The sequence below is a fragment of the Scyliorhinus torazame genome, chromosome 10 (genome assembly GCF_047496885.1).
Source record: "Scyliorhinus torazame isolate Kashiwa2021f chromosome 10, sScyTor2.1, whole genome shotgun sequence".
NCBI lineage: Eukaryota > Metazoa > Chordata > Chondrichthyes > Carcharhiniformes > Scyliorhinidae > Scyliorhinus > Scyliorhinus torazame.
In genome coordinates this window covers 182,289,233-182,310,136 of record NC_092716.1, presented here as the reverse complement: position 1 = coordinate 182,310,136, position 20,904 = coordinate 182,289,233, and the positions used below count along the sequence as shown (strand labels likewise).

The following is a 20,904-nucleotide window of genomic DNA, read 5'->3' as shown; positions in this document are numbered from 1 at the left end:
TATCTTTTGGCAAAACAAACAAGAACTCATCTGGAGTTTCCAAGAACTTGCGCAATTATAAAATGAAATTCACGTTATATTCAGTTTTACTTTTGAGCACCTTGTGTCCTTTATACTTTTATACGCCCAGGGCAACACGCCAGGCTACTCAAGGGTGTGTTTCTAGCTACCTTTTCTCCCTCATTTTGTCCTGTCTGCTCTTCTATTGAAAACACTCATTTACAATCTCTGCATGTTCTGAAAATGTTTGCCCTCTCTTTCTCAACCCCCTCCCCAACACCCCGCACCCTCTCCTCTTTCCCCAATCTATTTTATAGGGTTTCAATTATTGCTTAATTATACCCTGCTGAACAAATGGAAAATTCCACCCAAGGGGTCACGCACTTAGGACAGAGGTGAAAAGACTTTTCTAACAGAGAGTCGTGAGTCTCTGCATCTCCCTCCATTGATAGACAGTGGAAGCAGAGGGCGTGATTTTATGGCCACGCTGCACCTGAAAAGCGCTCGCCTCTGCGCAGCATAGCTTAAAGAAGCCGGGAAACCCCACTCCCGGGATCTACCCAGCTCGCAACGCCTCGTGGCAGGTCTAATGCGATCTCGCGAGACGTTGCGAGGTAAATCCAGCCCATTGTGGGTGGGATCACTTTTTAAGCAAATCTGCATATAAAGCGAGACAGCTCATCTCATTTTAATATGTAGATTCCCGAGTTACCCAAAGTGTCTGATCATTCCCCATTGCTTCAGAGACCTTGGGCAAGTGCCATTCAGTACTGGTCTCCACAAATGGGGACCAAATGGAATGGCATTCGTGGGGGTTTCCCAGTGGATTGGAGGCCCCAGGTGCATGCCCTTTTGGGCAGGGTGGTACCCATGGCAGCTTAGCACTGCCAGCATGGCACCCTGGCAATGCCACCTGGGTGCCAGCCTGGCACTGCCAGCTGATAGGGGCACTGCCAGGTTGGCACTACCAAGGTGCCAAGCTGACATTTTCTGTGCACTGGCGATTGGGCTGGTGTGCCCTGTGCGGGTGTTGGTGGAGCTGGAGGAGGACCCTCCCATAGTGCGTTGCGGCTTGATGGGGGGGGGCGGGGTCAGTGCTCATGTTGGGTGCCTTGGAGATCAGAAGCCATCTCTCACTATACTGAGGGGTTCCGGCGAGCGTAGCTCTTCAGTGTAGAAAGTAACCTCGGCCTGCGTACCTCGCTGAGGGCCCTTATCTAACGCGAGTACGTTTTATAGCCATGCGGCTAAACATGCTTGCTTTATTGAAAACACTCATTTACAATCTCTGCATGTTCTTAAAATGTTTTCCTCTCTCTCTCAACCCCCTCCCCAACACCCCCCACCCTCGCTTCTTTCCCCAATCTATTTTATAAGGTTTCAATTATTGCTTAATTATACCCTGCTGAACAAGCGGAAAATTCCACCCAAGGGGTCACGCACTTCCCTTTTAGTAAAATTGCGCCCAGAGTCTTTCATATATTTAAGGTGAAGTTAGATAGATTCTTGATTAACTAGGTGGTGGAAGGTAATTGGGGGAAGGCAGGAATGTGGAGTTGAGGTTACAATCAGATCAGCCATGAATTTACTGAATGACAGAGCACGCTCGGGGGGACGGGGGGGGGGGGGGGGGGGGGGGGCGCTGGCGAGTGGCCTATTCCTGCTCTTTATTTGTATGTGTGTGGTGGGTTTTAACTGGTGTCTCAGTTGCCGCCCATTGCTGGGGTAAGCTGTGTGAAACTGACTGATGAGCTCGAAGAACCATTTTGAGTTTGAAGCTGCATTTGCACATCAATGTGGTCATTACAAATAAACTCAGTTTTTGATTTTTTTTTCTTTTCATGCAATGAGGTAATCTCTAACAGTTTTAGATTGCAGTTTGGAGATGGCGTTACACATTGGCCTGCAAATACCTCCAGATTGATCCAGTTCCACGTTTTGTTACTGCTGTGTGATTGTGACACTATTTAAATGCTTCCAGGTTGTTTTAGGTTTAAAGTGTCAGTGAACAAATGTTCAGCAGGGTATAGTTAAGCAATAAATTACTGCGGATGCTGGAATCTGAAACCAAAGAGAAAATGCTGGAAAATCTCAGCAGGTCTGGCAGCATCTGTAGGGGGAGAAAATAACTGACATTTTGAGGCCAGGTGACCCTTTGTCAAAGCTGTAATTCAGAGAAAGAGGGAAATACTTATACTGTGGAGTGAGAATGAAAGATGAGTCATAGCCACAGAAACTCAGGGAAACGGGATGCTAAAAGTCACAGAAACCACGGGGAAAGAGTGCTAATGGCAGTCCCAAGAGAGAACTGCACATCCTCCCCGTGTGTGCGTGGGTTTCCTCCGGGTGCTCAGGTTTCCTCCCACAGTCCAAAGATGTGCAGGTTAGGTGGATTGGCCATGATAAATTGCCCTTAGTGTCCAAAATTGCCCTTAGTGTTGGGTGGGGTTACTGGGTTATGGGGATAGGGTGTAGGTGTTGAACATGGGTAGGGTGCTCTTTCCAAGAACCGGTGCAGACTCGATGGGCCGAATGACCTCCTTCTGCACTGTAAATTCTATGATAAAAGGTGGGAAAGGCCAAACAGCAGAGAGACTAACATCAGAGGGTAAACTGTGACAGATATAGATGTGGGGGGAGGGGAAGAGGAAAGCAAACGGGAGAAAGGGTAAGGAAATATGGATAAGATGGGGGGGGGGGGGGGTGTTAAATATACAAAAAGAAAGACAAGAGACAAAGAAATGGTAAAAGACAGTAAAAATGAAATGGGATGAAAACAAATGGGTCGAGGTGGGGTAGAGTTAATCATCTGAAGTTGTTCAATTCGATGTTGAGACCGGAAGGCTGTAAAGTACCAAACTGGAAGATGAGATGTTGTTTCCCAGTTGTTGACAGTTGTTGACAGGGCCCTCAACATTGTGCAGTCCACCTCCCGCGCCACTACCCTTGCCCCCTCCCCTCCCTCCCAGAACAAGGATAGAGTCCCCCTCGTTCTCACATTTCACCCCACCAGCCTCTGTATGCAAAGCATAATCACCATTTTTGCCAACTCCAGCGTGATGCCATCACCGAACACATCTCCCCTTCACTCCCTCTGTCAGTACTTCACAAAGACCGTTCCCTCTGAGATAATCTAGTCCACTCCTCCACCATACCCAACTCCTCGCCCATCACCCATGGCACCTTCCCATGCAATCACAGAACAATTACCCCTTTACTGCTTCCATGCTGAACATCCCAGGCCCAAAACACTCATTCCAGGTTAAGCAACATTTCACTTGCACCTCTTTCAATCTGGTCTATTGCTTTCGCTGCTTCCAATGTGGTCTCCTCTATATCAGAGAGAGCAAATGCAGACTGGGTGATCGCTTTGCTGAGCATCTTCGGTCTGTGCGCATTCAGGACCCTGACCTTCCTGTTGCTTGCCATTTTAACAAAAGACCATGCTCCCATGCCCACGTGTCTGTTCTTGGCCTGCTGCAATGTTCCAGTGAAGTTCAACGCAACTGGAGGAACAACATCTCATCTTCCAGTTTGGCACGCTACAGCCTTCCGGCCTGAACATCGAATTCAACAACTTCAGATGATCAGCTCTACCCCACCTCGACCCATTTGTTTTCATCCCATTTCATTTTAACTGCCTTTTACCATTTCTTTATTTCTTAATGTATATTTAATCCCCCCCCCAATCTTATCCACCTATCCTTCACCTTTCCCCTGCTGCAATGTGAAATGAAAAGAAATGAAATGAAAATCGCTTATTGTCACAAGTAGGCTTCAATGAAGTTACTGTGAAAAGCCCCTAGTCGCCACGTTCTGGCACCTGTTCAGGGAGGCTGTTACGGGAATTGAACTGTGCTGCTGGCCTGACTTGGTCTGCTTTCAAAGCCAGCGATTTAGCCCTGTGCTAAACAGCCCCAGTGAAGCTCAATGTAAACTGGAGGAACAACATCTCGGGCGGGATTCTCCCATCGGTCGGCTAAATGCCGACGCCGGAGTACAAACGGGAGTGTTTTACTCCGGCGCGGCACCTGTTCTGGGACCCCATTCTGCGGCCCACAGGGGGCTAGGACTATGCCGCTCCAGCTGCCTATCCCGGCCTGAACCTGGCGCCGTGGGGTCCGGCGCCAACTAGCGCATGCAAAGTGGCCTTCTACCTCGCGCCGGCACCGACGCCAAATGGCGCAGGGCTACAGGAGCCGGCACGGAGGAAAGGAAAGGAGGCCGGGGGGGGCAGAGAGGCCGGCCCGCCGATTGGTGGGCCCTGATTGCGGGCCAGGCCACTACAGAGGGCCCCCGGGGTCAGAACCCCTCCCCCACAGGCTGCCCCCTGACCCTTCAACGCCGAAATCCCGCCGGCTCAGACGATGTTAGAACGGTGCCGGCGAGACTCGGCTTTTTAATGACGGCCCGCTCGGCCCATCTGGGCCGGTGAATCAGCGCGCCGTCCCGTGCCGGCCCGGGTCGGAGAGTCGGCGCATACTCCGACGGCGCTGCACCGACCACGCCGGTGCCCATGGCGCCGACTGTCCGCGCTGCGGAAAATTGTGTCCCGGCGGCGGGGCGGCATGGCACGATTCGCGCGCCGCTGCACTGATTCTCCGGGGGGTAGGAGAATTCCCCCCCCCCTCATCTTCTGGTTAGGCACACTACAGCCTTCCGGTCTCAACATCAAATTCAACAACTTCAAATGAATAGCTCTACGCCACCTCGACCCATTTGTTTTCATCCCATTTCATTTTGACTGTCTTTTATCATTTCTTTCTCTCTTGTCTTTCTTGATATATATTTAACCCCCCCCCCCCCTCCCATCTTATCCACCTTTCGTTACCCTTTCACCCCGTTGCTTCCCCCTTCTCCTCCCCCCACATCTACAGTTCATCCTCTGATGTTAGTTTCTCTGCTGTTTGGCCTTTCACACCTTTTGATCCCTCAGGGGACTGCCATTAGCACTCTTTCCCCACGGTTTCTGTGGCTTTTAGCATCCCGTTTCCCTGAGTTTCTGTGGCTTGACTCATCTTTCATTCTCACTCCAAAGTATAAATATTTCCCTTTGACAAAGGGTCATCTGGACTCAAAACGTTAGCTGTTTTCTCTCCCTATAGATGCTGTCAGACATGCTGAGATTTTCCAGCATTTTCTCTTTGGTTTATAATTAAGCAATCATTGAAACCTTATAAAATAGATTGGAGAAAGTGGCGGGTGGAGGGTGGGGAGGTTGGGGAGGGGGTTGGGGAAGGGGGTGAGAGAGAGGGAGGGAAAGCATTTTAAGAACATGCAGAGATTATAAATGAGTGTTTTCAATACAAGAGCAGACAGGTAGAAATAAGGGGGGAAAGGTGGCTAGAAACACGACCCCTGAGTTGCCCTGGGCGTATAAAAGTACAAAGGACACATAGGGCGCGATTCTCCACTCCCACGCCGGTTGGGAGAATAGCCTGCGCTGCCAACATTTCCAGGGACACCGGTCCGACGCCTTCCCGCGATTCTCCCAAGCGGCAGGGAAACGGCCCGGTCAAGTTTCGCAGGCCGCAGGCCGGAGAATCGCCGGAGACACCGAAAATGGCGATTCTCCGGCACCCGCCGCTATTCTGAGGCCCAGATGGGCCGACGCGGCCAGGCCAAAACAGCGGGTTCCCCCCCGGCGCCGTCCACAACCTGGTCGCTGCAAGTCATGGGGCGGTGCGTGAACGCTGGGGGGGGGGCAGCCTGTGGGGGTGCGAGGGGAGATCCTGCACCGGGCTTCACCTGGAATGTGGGATGGCCCGCGATCCGTGCCCACCGATCGTCGGGCCGTCCTCTCTGAAGGAGGACCTCCTTCCTTCCGCGGCCCCGCAAGATCCGTCCCCCATCTTCTTGCGGGGTGGACTTAGAGAGGACGGCACCCACGCATGCGCAGATGACGTCCGTTATGCGGCGCCGGCCGCGTCATCTATGCGACGCCACTTTTATGCGGGCAACAAGGCCTGGTGTGTGTAGATGACGCAGCCCCGATACTGGCCCATTGTCAGGGCCTGAATCGGTCGGCACCGGGGTTGTTCCGCGCCGTCGTGAACCTCGACGGCGTTCACGACGGCGCGGCCACTTCGGCGTGGGGGTGGAGAATCTCGCCCAAGGTGCTCGAAAGTAAAACTGAATATAATGTGAATTTCATTTTATAATTGCGCAAGTTCTTGGAAACTGTAAAGGAGTTGTTGTTTGTTTTCCAAAAGATTTGAGGAATACTGGCAAAAATAATGGTAAGCTGTTTACCAAACATTCTGGCCCATTTCAGAATCATCAAGTGATAAAAGAGTGTCAAATTACATTTTCCTTCTAAGATAAAATCAAAGATCTTCCATCTACATTTTGTTTCTGAGGCACGACCAATTGGACAAAGACGATAGTTGAATCCAACTGAGGCTGTATTGCTATCAGATGTGTGGCCTCCTACAGCAGCTGGCGAAATGGCTGCTAGCTGGAGGCCACGCATATTTATACCCCGCCTCCTGGGCAGAGCCAGCAGGCAGGGACTACCGGCGAACCTGTAGTACAGGTCCTACCGTACATCACCTAATACAGGTTCAACAGTGGTTTCCCACATTCACCCCCTGTAAAAATTGAGCCCAGTGGGGGTGGTGGATAATTATATACAACAATGAGTTAATATTTACAAGATTTGAGAAAACAAATGTCCTTTGATGTCCGGTTGACTGGTCAGAGGTTTAGCCGGTCCGGGGCCTTGATGTTCCTCTAGGAGCGACGCAGTGGTGTCGGCGATGTTGGTGCTGATCTGGTCGAAGGTGACTCCGGGAGCGTGCCAAAATCCTCTTCATCGTCGGGCGTGGGCAGAGGGGGGACGGACGGTCCTGGGGGGGGAGGTGCTGTTGTGAGCGACGGGGGAGGGGAGGGTGGTGTTGGGGTGGAACCTGCTGGTGCCAGGTCCCTGAGGGAGGCAGTATCCTGGCGGCCGTCGGGGAACGACACGTAGGCGTACTGGGGGTTTGCGTGGAGCAAGTGCACCCTCTCCACCAACGGGTCCGCCTTGTGGAGTCGGAAGTGCTTTCGGAGAAGCACGGTTCCCAGAGCTGTGAGCAAGTCAGGAGCGCCGCCCCGGATGTGAACTTCCTGGGGAAGGCAAAAAGACGTTCATGGGGGTGTATTGTTAGTGGCTGTGCAGAGTAATGAGCTAATGGAGTGGAGTGCATCAGGGAGGACCTCCTGCCAGCGGGAGTCTGGGGGGGTTTTTGGACCGTAGGGCCAGCTGAACGGCCCTCCATACCGCCCCATTCTTCCTATCTACCTGTCCGTTTCCCAGGGGGTTGTAGCTAGTCGTTGTGCTGGAGGCGATACCCCTGCTGAGCAGGAACTGATGCAGCTCATCACTCATGAATGAGGATCCCCTGTCACTGTGGATGTAGGCAGGGAAACCAAACAGAGTGAAGATTGTGTTGAGGGCTTTAATGATGGTGGCAGACGTCATGTCGGGGCATGGAATGGCAAAGGGGAACCTGGAGTACTCGTCGATCACACTGAGGAAATATGTGTGACGGTCGGTGGAGGGAGGGGGGCCTTTGAAGTCCTTGCTGAGGCATTCAAAAGGGCGGGAGGCCTTCACCAGGCGTGTGCGGTCCGGCCGGTAGAAGTGCGTCTTGCACTCCGCACAGACCTGGCAATCCCTGGTGATTGTCCTTACTTCCTCGACGGAGTAGGGCAGATTTTGTGCCTTAATGAAGTGGTATAGGCGGCCATCTGCCTCGAACGCGGTGTATGGACGGTCCGATTTACAGATGGGGAGCTGGTGGTCGGCGGATTTCAGGTCTACCGTTGAGAAGATCCAGTACTGCGCAATCTGGTTAACCATGTCAGATATGCGTGGGAGGGGGTACGCGTCAAGCAGCGTGTACCGGTTGATGGTCTGGCTGTAGTCCACGACCATTCGGTGTTTCTCCCCAGTTTTAACCACTACCACTTGAGCTCTCCAAGGGCTGTTGCTGGCCTCGATGATGCCTTCCCGAAGCAGCCGCTGGACTTCGGACCTGAAGAAGGTCTTGTCCTGGGTGCTGTACCGTCTACTCCTGGTGGCGACGGGTTTGCAATCTGGAGTTAGATTGGCAAAGAGGGAAGGCGGGTTGACCTTTAGGGTCGCGAGGCCATACACAGTAAGGGGTGGTAAGGGCCCGCCGAATTTCAGGGTTAGGCTCTGGAGGTTACACTGGAAGTCCAGGCCGAGGATTTGTGCAGCGCAGAGGTTAGGGAGGATGTAGAGGCGGAAGCCAGTGAATTCTACGCCTTGGACCGTGAGCGTGACTGTACAGTACCGCCGGATCGCTACGCAATGGGATCCGGAGGCCAGGAAGATTTTTTGGTTGGCGGGGTGTAACGTGAGGGAGCAGCACCTTACCGTATCCAGGTGTATGAAGCTATGAAGCTTTCGGTGCTCCCTGAGTCCAGCAGGCAGGAGGTTACATGTCCGTCGACTTTCACGCTGGTAGATGCGTTGGTCAGGTTATGCGGGTGAGACTGGTCGATTGACATGGAGGCGAGTCTTGGTTGGTCGTCGGGTAATGGGACGGCTGGTGGTGCCCATGTGTTGAGGGGTAGACAAGATGGCAGCACCCGAAGATCTTGAGGGTTACAAAATGGCGGCGCCCATGGAACGCACATTGCGGGGTGGAACAAGATGGCGGCTCCCATGAAACGTCTGTGTTGGGCGGAGGGGAAGATAGCGGCGCCCACTGGCCACACATGGTCTGAGGAGGGCAGGATGGCGGCGCGCATTGTCCGTGACCGAGGGGGGTGGGGGCGATAGTGGCTACTTAGCGGGCCTGGCACACCGCGGTGAAGTGGCCCTTCTTCCCGCAGGCTTTACAAAGGGCAGCGCGGGCCGGGGCAGCGTTGGCGGAGGTGCTTCTGTTGGCCGCAAAAATAGCACCGGGGCCCCCTGGTGTTCGCTGGCTAGCGTGCAGCGCAGGCGTATTGGGTGGCCAGCGCCCCCGCTCGGGCGGCTGTCTGTGGGGTCCACAAAGCATAGGAGGGGTGGGCCGCGCGGTTGGGGTGTAGGACTGGACATTGCGCAGGCAACCGTCATGGAGAGCGCTAGCGTTTTAGTCTCTGCGAGGTCGCGCATGGCCCCTTCTCGGAGCCGCTGGCGTATGAGATCTGACCCCATTCCAGTCACAAAGGCGTCCCGCATAAGGAGGTCTGAGTGTTCCGTGGCCGTAACGGCCTGACAGTCACAGTCCAGGACTAGTGGGATTAGGGCCCGCCAGAAGTCTTCTATGGACTCACCAGGGAGGTGAGAGCGAGTGGCGAGTGCGTGCCTGGCGAAGAGCGTGTTCAACTTCTGTGCGTAGTTGTCCTTGAGTAGAGTCATGGCTTTGGTGTAGTTCGGCGCATCCTGGATTAACGGAAAGACTTTGGAGCTCAACCTGGAATATAAATTCTGAATCTTCTGAGCCCCCGGAACAGGGGTTGGTGCCGTGTTGATATACGCTTCGAAGCAAGCTAGCCAGTGCTGGAAGTCCTTCCTGGCGTCGCTTGAGTGCGGATCCAGCTGCAGGCAATCCGGTTTGATACGGAGGTCCATCCTTAGAAACTGATAGCCATAAATTGAGGCACGATCAATTGGACAAAGACGATAGTTGAATCCAACTGAGGCTTTATTGCTATCAGATGTGTGGCCTCCCACAGCAACTGCCGAAATGGCTGCTAGCTGGAAGCCACGCATATTTATACCCCGCCTCCTGGGCAGAGCCAGCAGGCAGGGACTACCGGCGAATCTGTAATACAGGTCCTACCGTACAATACCTAATACAGGTTGAACAGTGGTTCACCACAGTGTCTCTGTTCAACAGCTCAAAAATTACTGAAATTTCTTTTTTGATTTTGTAACCTGTGGACATGAAATGGAGGCATTACAACAGTATAATATGGCACTCACAGTGAGTTTATTTGAAGCAACAATTTGAGATTGTTACAACCCTTTGCTTCAACTGAAATTGTCAACTTCTTATAGAGTTACAATGGGCAGATGTTCAAGATCATCAGACGAACGATTAACAGAGGCAGACACTAGGACAGAGATGAGGAGAAATTTCTTCACCCAGAGAGTGGTCAGCCTGCGGAACTTGTTACCACACGAAGTAGTTGAGGCCAAACGATGGCACTGGTTTCGCTGGAGCACGCCCTTCCCGTTGATGGGTTGGCTAGGGCCAGAGGGTCCTTGGGGGGTGGCCTGGGTAGACACCCATATGACCTATGGCGCTAAGTTCCCAGGGGGCAGTCAGCAGTACACGCAGCCGGATGGCTGCCTTGCAGGCTGTGACAATGCTGGTTCGTGCCTGTCTATCCCAACCCCATGGCCCACCTCCTTGCCGCCCCCACTATTCCACCCGGCCCTGGCAGACGCCGCCTGGCCAGTGGCACAACTGTCAGCGCACTGTAGCGATGTTGGGCAATGTTTGTACCACCCTTTCTCCCTTAGCAACCAGTGCACCTGTTTTCCAATTTTGAATGTTACAGGTGAACCTTGCCATCGGTAATTCCCCCTGGTGGAGGAAGAGCATCACAGGAGGCCCGGAAATTGCCGGATCGGACTGGTTAATGATATGCAAATGGAATTTACTGTACAATTCTCATCGCCTCGCCGGCATGCGGTGTAGAAAGCAATCACGTCATTGTTGAGGGACCGAAGCATGGCATTCTGTTTGGCGCCCGGCAATGGCCTTGATTTTCAACTGACACGCAATTTTCTGTCCCGTTATGTTTCGCGATTCCTGCGTCAGCTGATGGAGAATCCCTCCCTGTATGTTTACATGAAGCAGTTAGATATAGCACTTAGGGCAAAGGGGATTAAAGGATATGGGGAATTAAGCTATTGAGTTGGATGATCAGCCCTGATTATAATGAAAGGCGGAGCGGGTTTGATAGACTAAATGGCCTCCTCCTGTTCCTATTTTCTATGTTTCGATGTAACATTCAGACTGCACTGTTTCCTTATTGGAATTCCTTTGCTAGGAGAGTCTTTTAAATTTGCTCATTGGATGCACTGCTGGGTTTCCTAGTATATTTATCAGCACTTTGAGAAAAAATGGTGAAGGAAGATCCCACGCCATCACGCTAGTGAGGCAGGTTTTGAAAGAACTCACCCCAACGGCAACGTCGGCTTTCCAGAGATTGGGGTATCTTTTTTAAAGGGCTCCCCAATCTAACAGCACTAAAATTGAAAACAAAGTTCCCCACCCCATGGGCACAGAGACCCCCCCTCTCCCACACACACACACAGACCCCCCACTCCCCCCACCTCATGGACACGGGGAACCCACCATCATGAACATAGGGAAGCCCTTGCCTCTGCCTTAGGGGGCAGAGTACCAGGACACTTCCAGGGTATTGGGCATGTCTCTCTCCCCACTGAGGGCTATACGTACCTGTATGCCCCTGGTGGGATCGCTTTGCCTTGCGCATGTTGGTCCAGACCTGTTCTAAACCTTGCCGATATAAAATCCATATGGTGGGGAAGGGGGGGCGGGGGGGGGGGGGGGGGGGGGGGGGGGTAATACAGCGGGGAAGGCTGCTAATATTTAAATGTATTGAAATGAAGTTCCCGGCCTCCTGGGCATCATGAGAATGAGAACTTTGTTTTAGGCTCTCGCGAGACTTGCGCCTGCAGGGACTCTTGTTCTAGCTTCTGCAACAAGAGGAAACGTCCTCTCCACATCCACCCAGTCAATCCTCGTCAGGACCTTAAAGGTTTCAGCCAAGTCACCTCTTATTTATCTAATTTCTAATCACCTAATCACCATAACCTTTCCTTGTAAGACATTCCACCCATTCCTGGTATTAGTCTAATGAAGCTTCTCTGAACTCCTTCAGTCATTCCTTAGATAAGGAGTCCAATACTGTACACAATACTCCAGATACAGCCTCCCCTTTGCCCTGTACATCTGAAGCAAAACCTCACTACTTTTGTAATCAATTCCCCTCATAATAAGTGACAACGTTCGATTAGCGTTTCTAATTACTTAATGTACCTGTCTACTAGACATCTGGGGCGGCATTCTCCCGAAACGGCGCGATGTCCGCCGACTGGCGCCCAAAATGGCGCCAATCAGACGGGCATCGCGCCGCCCCAAAGGTGCGGAATGCTCCGCATCTTTGGGGGCCGAGCCCCAACATTGAGGGGCTAGGCCGACGCCGGAGGAATTTCCGCCCCGCCAGCTGGCGGAAACGGCCTTTGTTGCCCCGCCAGCTGGCGCGGAAATGACATGTCGGGGCGGCTCATGCGCGGGAGCGTCAGCAGCCGCTGAAAGTTTCCCGCGCATGCGCAGTGGAGGGAGTCTCTTCCGCCTCCGCCATGGTGGAGACCGTGGCGAAGGCGGAAGGAAAAGAGTGCCCCCACGGCACAGGCCCGCCCGCGGATCGGTGGGCCCCGATCGCGGGCCAGGCCACCTTGGGGGCACCGAGGGTCAGATTTTAAGGGTTTTAAAAAGGGTCAGATCGCCCTGCGCCCCCCCCCCAGGACCCCGGAGCCCGCCCACGCTGCCTTGTCCCGCCAGTAAATAGGTACTTTAATTTACGCTGGCGGGACAGGCAATTTATCGGCGGGACTTCGGCCCACCCGGGCCGGAGAATCGAGCGGGGGGGGCCCGCCAACTGGCGAGGCCTGATTCTCGCCCCCGCCGAATCTCCGGTGCCGGAGACTTCGGCAACCGGCGGGGGCGGGATTCACGGCAGCCCCCGGCGATTCTCCAACCCGGCGGGGGGTCGGAGAATGACGCCCCTGAGATTCATGCACTCAGACACCCAGATCCCTCTGCACCTCAGAGCTCGATTTTTGCTTTTTGTAAGCAGTAGCAAGTGGACTTTACTCTTATCCTGTTGATATCGAAGTAAAATATGACCAAAACTGAAGTATTTTACTGTTTTTATTTTATTTGAAATAAAAACAGAAAAAACTGGAAATACACAACAGGTGAGGCTGCATCTGCGGAGGGAGAAACAGAGTTAACGCAGAAGAAGCTACACTTCGTCCACCTTTCTATAAGGATTCCACTGCATTCTCCAGTTTCTCCAACTCCGTTACATCTGTTCTAATGATGCCAGTGCTTCAACGTGCCTTCCTTTTTCCACAACTGAGTTGTCCCATTCCTACGCGTCTGACCTTCCCGTCCAGAAACACAATAAGATTCCCATGTTCTTACATTCCAATCCACCTGCCTCCACATTCAAAGAACAAGGAAAAGTACAGCACAGGCACAGGCCCTTCAGCCCTCCAAGCCCGTGCCGGCCATGTTGCCCGTCTGAACTAAAATCTTCTGCACTTCCGGGGGCCGTATCCCTCTATTCCCATCCTATTCATGTATTTGTCAAGATGCCCCTTAAACATCACTATTGTCCCTGCTTCCACCACCTCCTCCGGCAGCGAGTTCCAGGCACCCACTACCCTCTGTGTAAAAAACTTGCCTCGTACCTCTTCTCTAAACCTTGCCCCTCGCACCTTAAACCTATGCCCCCTAGTAATTGACCCCTCTACCCTGGGGAAAAGCCTCTGACTATCCACTCTGTCTATGCCCCACATAATTTTGCAGACCTCTATCAGGTCGCCCCTCAACCTCCGTCGTTCCAGTGAGAACAATCCGAGTTTATTCAACCTCTCCTCATAGCTAATGCCCTCCATACCAGGCAACATCCTGGCAAATCTCTTCTGCATCCTCTCTAAAGCCTCCAAATCCTTCTGGTAGTGTGGCGACCAGAATTGAACACTATACTCCAAGTGTGGCCTAAATAAGGTTCTATGCAGCTGCAACATGACTTGCCAATTTTTATACTCAATGCCCCGGCCAATGAAGGCAAGCATGCCGTATGCCTTCTTGACTACCTTCTCCACCTGTGTTGTAGATCATCCATCCTCATTTCTGCCACGTTCGGTGTGATGCAACCACCAAACACATCTTCTCTTCCCCATTCCTTTCAGCATTGCAAAGGACCCATTCCATCTGGGTCATCCTGGCACACTTCACAATTCACCTCCCCCCCCCCCCGAAAATCCCTCCGCTTCCCACAGCATCTTCTGTCGCAAGTGGAGTAGATGCAACACCTGCCTTTTAACCTGCTCCTTTCCCAATGTCTTGGCCTTAAAGTCTCGTACCAAATGAGAGAACAATTTTCTTGCACATCTATCAATATACTATATTTATTCCTAATGATGCAGTATCCTTTGCAATAATGAAAATCTCTTTTCAGTCCAAAGACCCCCATGCTGTTGATTATCTGTGATTGTAATGCTCTACATCACTCCCACTTTGACCCCATTACCCCCAGCCTCTTGCAGTGTTCCAATGAAGCTAAATGTAAGCTTGAGGAACAGCACATCAATCTTTTGATTCAGAACTTTACAGCCTTCTGGGATCAACATTGAAGTGAACAATTTCAGTTCATGACTTCTGCCCCCAATTTTTAGACAGCAGCCAATTCTGCTATTCCCATTTACACTTCTAGGCCTATTTACTTTTGTGCTTGTCCTACAAGCATTTTATTTTGCATTACACTCGTCACCCCTCCCCCCCAGACCTTTGGTCACTAATCACTCCAGCTTTTCACACTGTCACAGACTTACTCTTTTACTCCCCCCCCTTTCCCCTGCCTGTGCGCTTGTTTTAAACCTGTTACTTCATTAATGTTTTCCAGTTCTGGTGGAAGGTAAACCAAAAACCTTTCCACAGGTGCTGCCTGCTTAGTGTTTCCAGCTATTTCTGTTTTAACTTTCAGGTCTTGGCTGCAACTGAAGCAAATACTCTCCAAACACTTTTCTTATCACCCACATTTTGCCATTATACAAACACTAAAAGAGAACTTAAATCAGTAATACTTCACCTGACATTGAAATCAATGATACAACACTGCCAAAAGTCAAAATGTTCATCCTTGTTTTGAGAACTTCAAGCTTCAAAAGTATTTTCCAAGCACTATATCCGTGCACAGCTGCTGTAAACGAAACTGATTGTCCTGCCATTATTACACAACCTTTGGATATTTGATTATCAAATAGCAACATTTTTATTCGTCAGGACAGAGTTCAAGCGCAGCAATTTTTACTTTTTAAATTTAATTTTTTTTTAAGAGTAGTCAATTATTTTTATTTTTCCAATTAAGGGGCAATTTAGCGTGGCCAATCCACCTAACCAGCATATCTTTGGATTGTGGGGGTGAAACCCACGCAGACATGGGGAGAATGTGCAAACTCCACACGGACAGTGACCCAGGGCCAGGATTCGAACCTGGGTCCTCAGCGCCACAGTCCTAGTGCTAACCATTGTGCCACATGCCCCCCCCAAGCACAGCAATTTAATCATTTATATGGATAGCTTTTTATTATTCTTGGGCAATCCCTCAGGTTCGAAGATGACTTGTTTCCACTCTGGAGTGGGGCTGGAGGGTGGGGAGGGTGCATTGGGGCGGTTCTGCTGCGGCTGAATAATCCTAACCTGGATCCGCAGACTCTGCCACAGGTTTGGCAGGTGGTGTTTGATGAGGTGGGTGGGTGAGACGCTCTGTATTCTGTACTCTCCGCTGTTTTCGCTTGGCCCCCACATGCTCTACTCTGTGACGCTCTGGGATTTGAGGACTCAATCTTTGAAATCTCTGTTCCACAGGCATCCGAAGACTGTACTGGTGCACTGGAGTTGATTCTGAATTTCATCCTCGATGTCTGCTCGCCAAGCGAGGCCCAAGGTATGGGAAATGATCCACATTGTCCAGGGGCTCACCGTGGAGCTTGATGGTTGGGGGGCAGTTTTGTCTGGCAGGAGCGGGCTGGTAGAGAACCTTTATTTTCCGGATGTTTAGTCTGAGGCCCATTCTTTCATATGCCTCGGTGAATGAATCGATGATGGTTTGTAGCTCGGCCTCTGAATGTGCGCACACACAGACATTGTCTGCGTACTGCAGCTCGATGACAGAGGTTGGGGTGATCTTGGTTCTGTCCTGGAGGTGTCGGAGGTTAAACAGTTTCCCATTTGTCCAGTAGGTTAACTCCATTCCAGCGGGGAGCTTCAGGGTGAAGAAGTGGGATGTTGCTGTGAGGAAGATGGAGAAGAACGTTGGTGTGATAACACACCCTGTTTGACCCCAGTTTGCACATGTATTGGGTCTGTGGTGGTTCCGTTGGCGAGCATCGCAGCTTGCATGTCATCGTGGAGAAGGGGGGGAATGGTGACAAATTTGCCCGGGCAGCCGAATTTGAGGAGACTGTACCACAATCCCACACAATTGACAGAGTCAAAGGCCTTCACAAGATTCAAGAAGGTCATGCACAGAGGTTGAAGCTGCTTCCTGCACTTTTCCTGGATTTGTTGCACACTGAAGATCATGTCCATTGAGCCTCTTGATGGACGGAAGCAGCACTGAGACTCAGGGAGGAGCTCATCAGCCACTGGGGGGAAGCGGTTGAGGAGTATTCTCGCGATGACCTTTTCTGTGGTGGAGAGTAAGGAAATCCCTCTGTAATTTCTGCAGTCGGTCCTGTCACCTTTCTTGAAGGTGATCACAATTAAGGTATCTCTGAGATCACCCAGCATGCTCTCTTCCTTCCAGACAAGGGTGATGAGGCTGTGGATTCTTGTCAAGAGTTCCTCTCCGCTGCAATGTGTTACTTCTGCAGGGATTCCATCTGCGCCAGAGGCTTTGTTGCTTTTCAGCTGTCAGCTGGCTTTTTCGGCCTCACGGCAAGGTGGGGTTGCGCTGACATGGTGGTGGGTAGCATTTTGCTACGGAGCTGGACCTACTGAGGGGTGGAGGTCACTTGTGAGGCCTCTGCCCTGAGATGGGCACATAGCTTGGGAAGGTTCCAAAGGCCACGGTGCAGTTGTCCTTTGGTTGGGGTGAGCTCTGCTGATCCCCTGCTTTCTCTGCAGTTGGGCAGCGCTCCAGAGCAGTGCCAATACCTAGTGGGACCCTACTTAAATCTGGCCATGCCCATCCCACTGATTTAAAAGAAAATACATTTTATTCCAAACACAATTAATAACATACACAGACAACAGCCAAATCTAAACACATTTCAGTTTGTCAATTTTCCCCCTTTTTCTCCCCCAAACTATGCCGACACCCCCTTATCCCAACCCCGCCCCCCACCCTCCCGCCCAGACAGAAAGAGCTTCCACCTTAAACAGAACCACTCTTCTGACCCGAGAGTGATCGTGATCTTCTTCAGTTTTAAGAATATATACAAATCCCCCAGCCACGCTGAGACCCCCGTTGGCACTGCCGACCTCCAACTCAGTAAGATTCACCGCCAGGCAATTGGAGAGGTGAAGACCATGACATCGACCCCCTCTCCTCTCCAGCAGCTCCAGCAGGACCAAACTCCAAAAATCACCACCAAAGGGCACAGCGACATCCTCACCTCTACTATTTCTGACAGAATCTCGAAAACTGCTTCCAGAAACCCTCCCAACTTTGTGCATGTCCAAAACATATGAGTGTGGTTCACCGGCCCCCTCCCTCATTTCTCACATACATCCTCCACCTCCGAAAAAACCTCACTCATACGGGCCCGAGCCATATGAGCCCTATGCACCACCTGGAACTGTATAATGCTCATCCTGGCACAGGATGAGGTTGAATTGATACGGTGCATTATGTCACTCCATGCCCCCCACCCAAGATCAATCCTCAGTTCCTCCTCCCATTTCCATCTTATCTCCTCCACTGGCACCTTCTCCGTCTCCAGAAACCAGTCAAAAATATAACCAATCCTTCCGCCTCAGCTCATCCTGAGTTAGCAACTTATCCAACAGCGTGTGCTTTGGCAGCTGAGGGAACGAGGGCAGCTCCTTACGTGCAAAATCCTGGGCCTGAAAGTATCAGAATTCGCTCCACCTTGGCATCTCAAACTTATCCTGCAATTCCTCTAGCCTCGTGCACCTCGCCTCTACGAACATGTCCCTAATCCGCTCTATCCCTTCTCTGTACCAATCCTGCACATTGCATCCCTCCGTCCTGGTATAAACCTGTGGTTCCCAGTACCGACGTACACCCTATTCAAAGTCCCACCTCACCTCCATATTTTGAGAGATGACACGACGATGGGATTGCTAGTGTGCCTACCTGAGGAAAACGGGAGCAGGGCCGTCGCCAATGCCCTCAAACTCGACCCCACAAATAAGGTCTCCTCCACCTCTAACCATTCAGACCCCTCCTCCCTGCTCCAGTGTCTCACCTTCCCCACCTTTACCACCCAAGAATAATACACCAGGTTTGGGAGCGCCAACCCCCACCCTCAAAAAGGTCCTTCGAATCCTAGGTGTCTTCCCTGCCCAAACAAATTTGAAATTAATTTATCCATCCTCCCGAAAAGTGCCTTAGGATGGAATATTGGAAGAGACTGGAAAACAAATCAAAACCTCGGCAAAAGATTAATCGCCACTGTCTGTACCCTCCCCACAAGGGACAGCGGCAGGACATGATACTTGTCATCATACTTGCCTCTAGGTAACTTTCTATTCTATCAAATTTCATTCTGGAATCAGGGGGTCGTAGGTTCAAGCCCCAGTCCAGGTCCTTGGCTGACACCAGGCTGCCGATTGGCTGTGGAGTTGTCTTAATTTAAAAATAAATTATGGGGTAGCATGACAGCATAGTGGTTAGCACAGTTGCTTCGCAGCTCTAGGGTCCTAGGTTCGATGCCCGGCTTGAGTCACCGTCTGTGCGGAGTCTGCCCGTTCTCCCCGTGTGCGTGTGGGTTTCCTCCAGGTGCTCCGGTTTCTCCCACAGTCAAAAGATGTGCAGGTTAGGTGGATTGGCCATGCTAAATTGCCCTTAGTGTCCAAAAAGATTGGGTGGGGTTACTGGGTTAAGGGGATAGGGTGAAGGTGTGGGCCTGGGTAGGGTGCTGCTTCCATGCGCCGGTACAGATTCGATGGGTTGAATGGCCTCCTTCTCCACTGTAAATTCTATGATTCTATGAAATCCCACCTCTGCAAATCCCCTTTGGCACCCTCTACGAGACTAACCAGCTTAAATGCCAGTACTCCAGTATTTCCCCTGGGCATTCCCCGGAAATACCTCACTTTTCACCACGTTCAGTTTATCCCCAGAAAATGCACCAAACTTCCCTCGTAGGTCCATTATCTTCCCCATGCACTCCAGTGGGTTTAACACATATAGCAATAAAGCATCCGCATATAACACCCTGCGCTCCCAGTCTCCCCTTACAATACCCTCCACTCTCGTAAAACCCACAGCACAATGACCAAGGGATCAATAGCCAATGCAAACAACAACGGGAACGGCGGGCATCCCTGCCTTTTTCCCTATGAAGCCTAAAATGCCACGAATTCATCACGTTCCTCCTCCGTGGGGGCTTCATACAGCAACCGCACCCATGAAACAAACACCCTCAGGATCTCGAACAGGTACTGCTATTCCACCCGGTCAAAAGCCTTCTCAGCATCATTTGATCTGATAACCTCCGGCGCTCTACCCTTTGATGGGGTCATTACCACATTCAACAGCCTCCTGATGTTACTTGACAACTTCTGGTCCTTAACAAACCCCGTCTGGTCCTCCGAGACCACATCCGGCACACACCCTTACAAACACCTCGCAAACACCTTAGCCAATACCTTCACATCTGTATTCAGCAGACCCATACTCTGTTGAGTCATTATCCTTCTTTGGTATCTACGCAAGTATGGCTGGCAATTCCCCCCTCACCGATGACTCATTGTATATATCCCCGAACAGGCGCCGGAATGTGGTGACTAGGGGCTTTTCACAGTAACTTCCTTTGAAGCCAACTTGTGACAATAAGCAATTTTCATTTCATTTCCAGGAAATGGAGTGCCAGCACTATCAAAATCTGTTTGCAAAATTCTACTGGAAAGGTCCGACCGTGATGCCTTCCCCGATTCATCAACCCTGCACACTCCATTATGTCCTGCAACCCCAATGGCGCCTCCAATTCTTATCTCTTCTTATTTTCCACCTCCGGGTACAACAACCCTTCTAAAAAATGTGCCATTTTCGCATCCTCCTCCCGGAGCTGAGACCTATACAGCCCCCGATAAAAGGCCTCAAATGCCTCATTGATTTTTTTCCTGGCCCTGTAATGAACCTTTCTCCTGCCCCCTCTCCTGTATAATCTCCCATGCAGCTGCCTGCCACCTCAACTGATGGGCGAGCAGCTGACTAGCCTTTTCCCCTTACTCACGCTGAACCCCGCCCTCGAGCGGTGAAGCTGACCCACCGCCTTCCCTGACGTCCCTGGATAAACTGCCACCGCAGTTTCTTCCATTCAGCCAGCAGCCCCCCTAGTCAGGGCCGATCCAATACCAACCTCTACCTCTCCTCGCTCTCAAGCTTGTCCCTGTGGGACTTATAAGATATTACCTGCACCGGACCAGTGCCTTCAAAGCTTCCCAAAATGTGGAGGCAGAAACCTCCCCGTTCTGATTAATCTCCACATAGTTCTTTATCACCAAGGCCACCTTCTCACAGAATCTCTTATCTGCCAAACAAACTTCCACCCTAGTCTTTGTGTCCAGCCCGTTTCGAACCTCACATCCACATACTGCAGCACGTGGTCCGAAATCATTACCCCTGGGTATTCTTCCCCCAGTACCCCTGAGAGCACCAACTTCCCCACCATGAAAAAATCAATACTGGAGACTACCCGATGTACATGGTAAAAGAAGGAATAATCCTTCTTTCCTGGATGCCTAAACCTCCATGGGGTGGGCAGCACAGTGGCACAGTGGTTGGCACTGCTGCCTCACAGTGCCAGGGATCCGCTAACTGTGTGGAATTTGTACTTTCTCCCCGTGTCTGCATAGGTATCCTCCGAGTGCTCTGGCTTCCCCCCACGGTCCAACGATGTGCACGTTAGGTGGATTGGCCATGCTAAATTGATTCTCGGTTCTC

General features: G+C 51.5%; 1 protein-coding gene and 1 pseudogene across 2 annotated transcripts in view; both read right to left on the bottom strand.

The window, feature by feature from the left end:
* LOC140384404 (uncharacterized) overlaps positions 1 to 14,953 on the bottom strand; it is a 109,775-nt gene extending 94,822 nt beyond the window's left edge. For both annotated transcript variants that reach the window (XM_072466079.1, XM_072466080.1), the window contains exon 1: positions 14,857 to 14,953. In XM_072466079.1, coding sequence (XP_072322180.1) covers positions 14,857 to 14,905 — 49 coding nt within the window. In that variant the 5' untranslated portion in view covers positions 14,906 to 14,953. The remainder of the gene's footprint in view (positions 1 to 14,856) is intronic.
* Positions 1 to 20,904, bottom strand: part of LOC140430276 (colorectal mutant cancer protein pseudogene) — a 183,653-nt pseudogene that overhangs the window by 148,185 nt on the left and 14,564 nt on the right.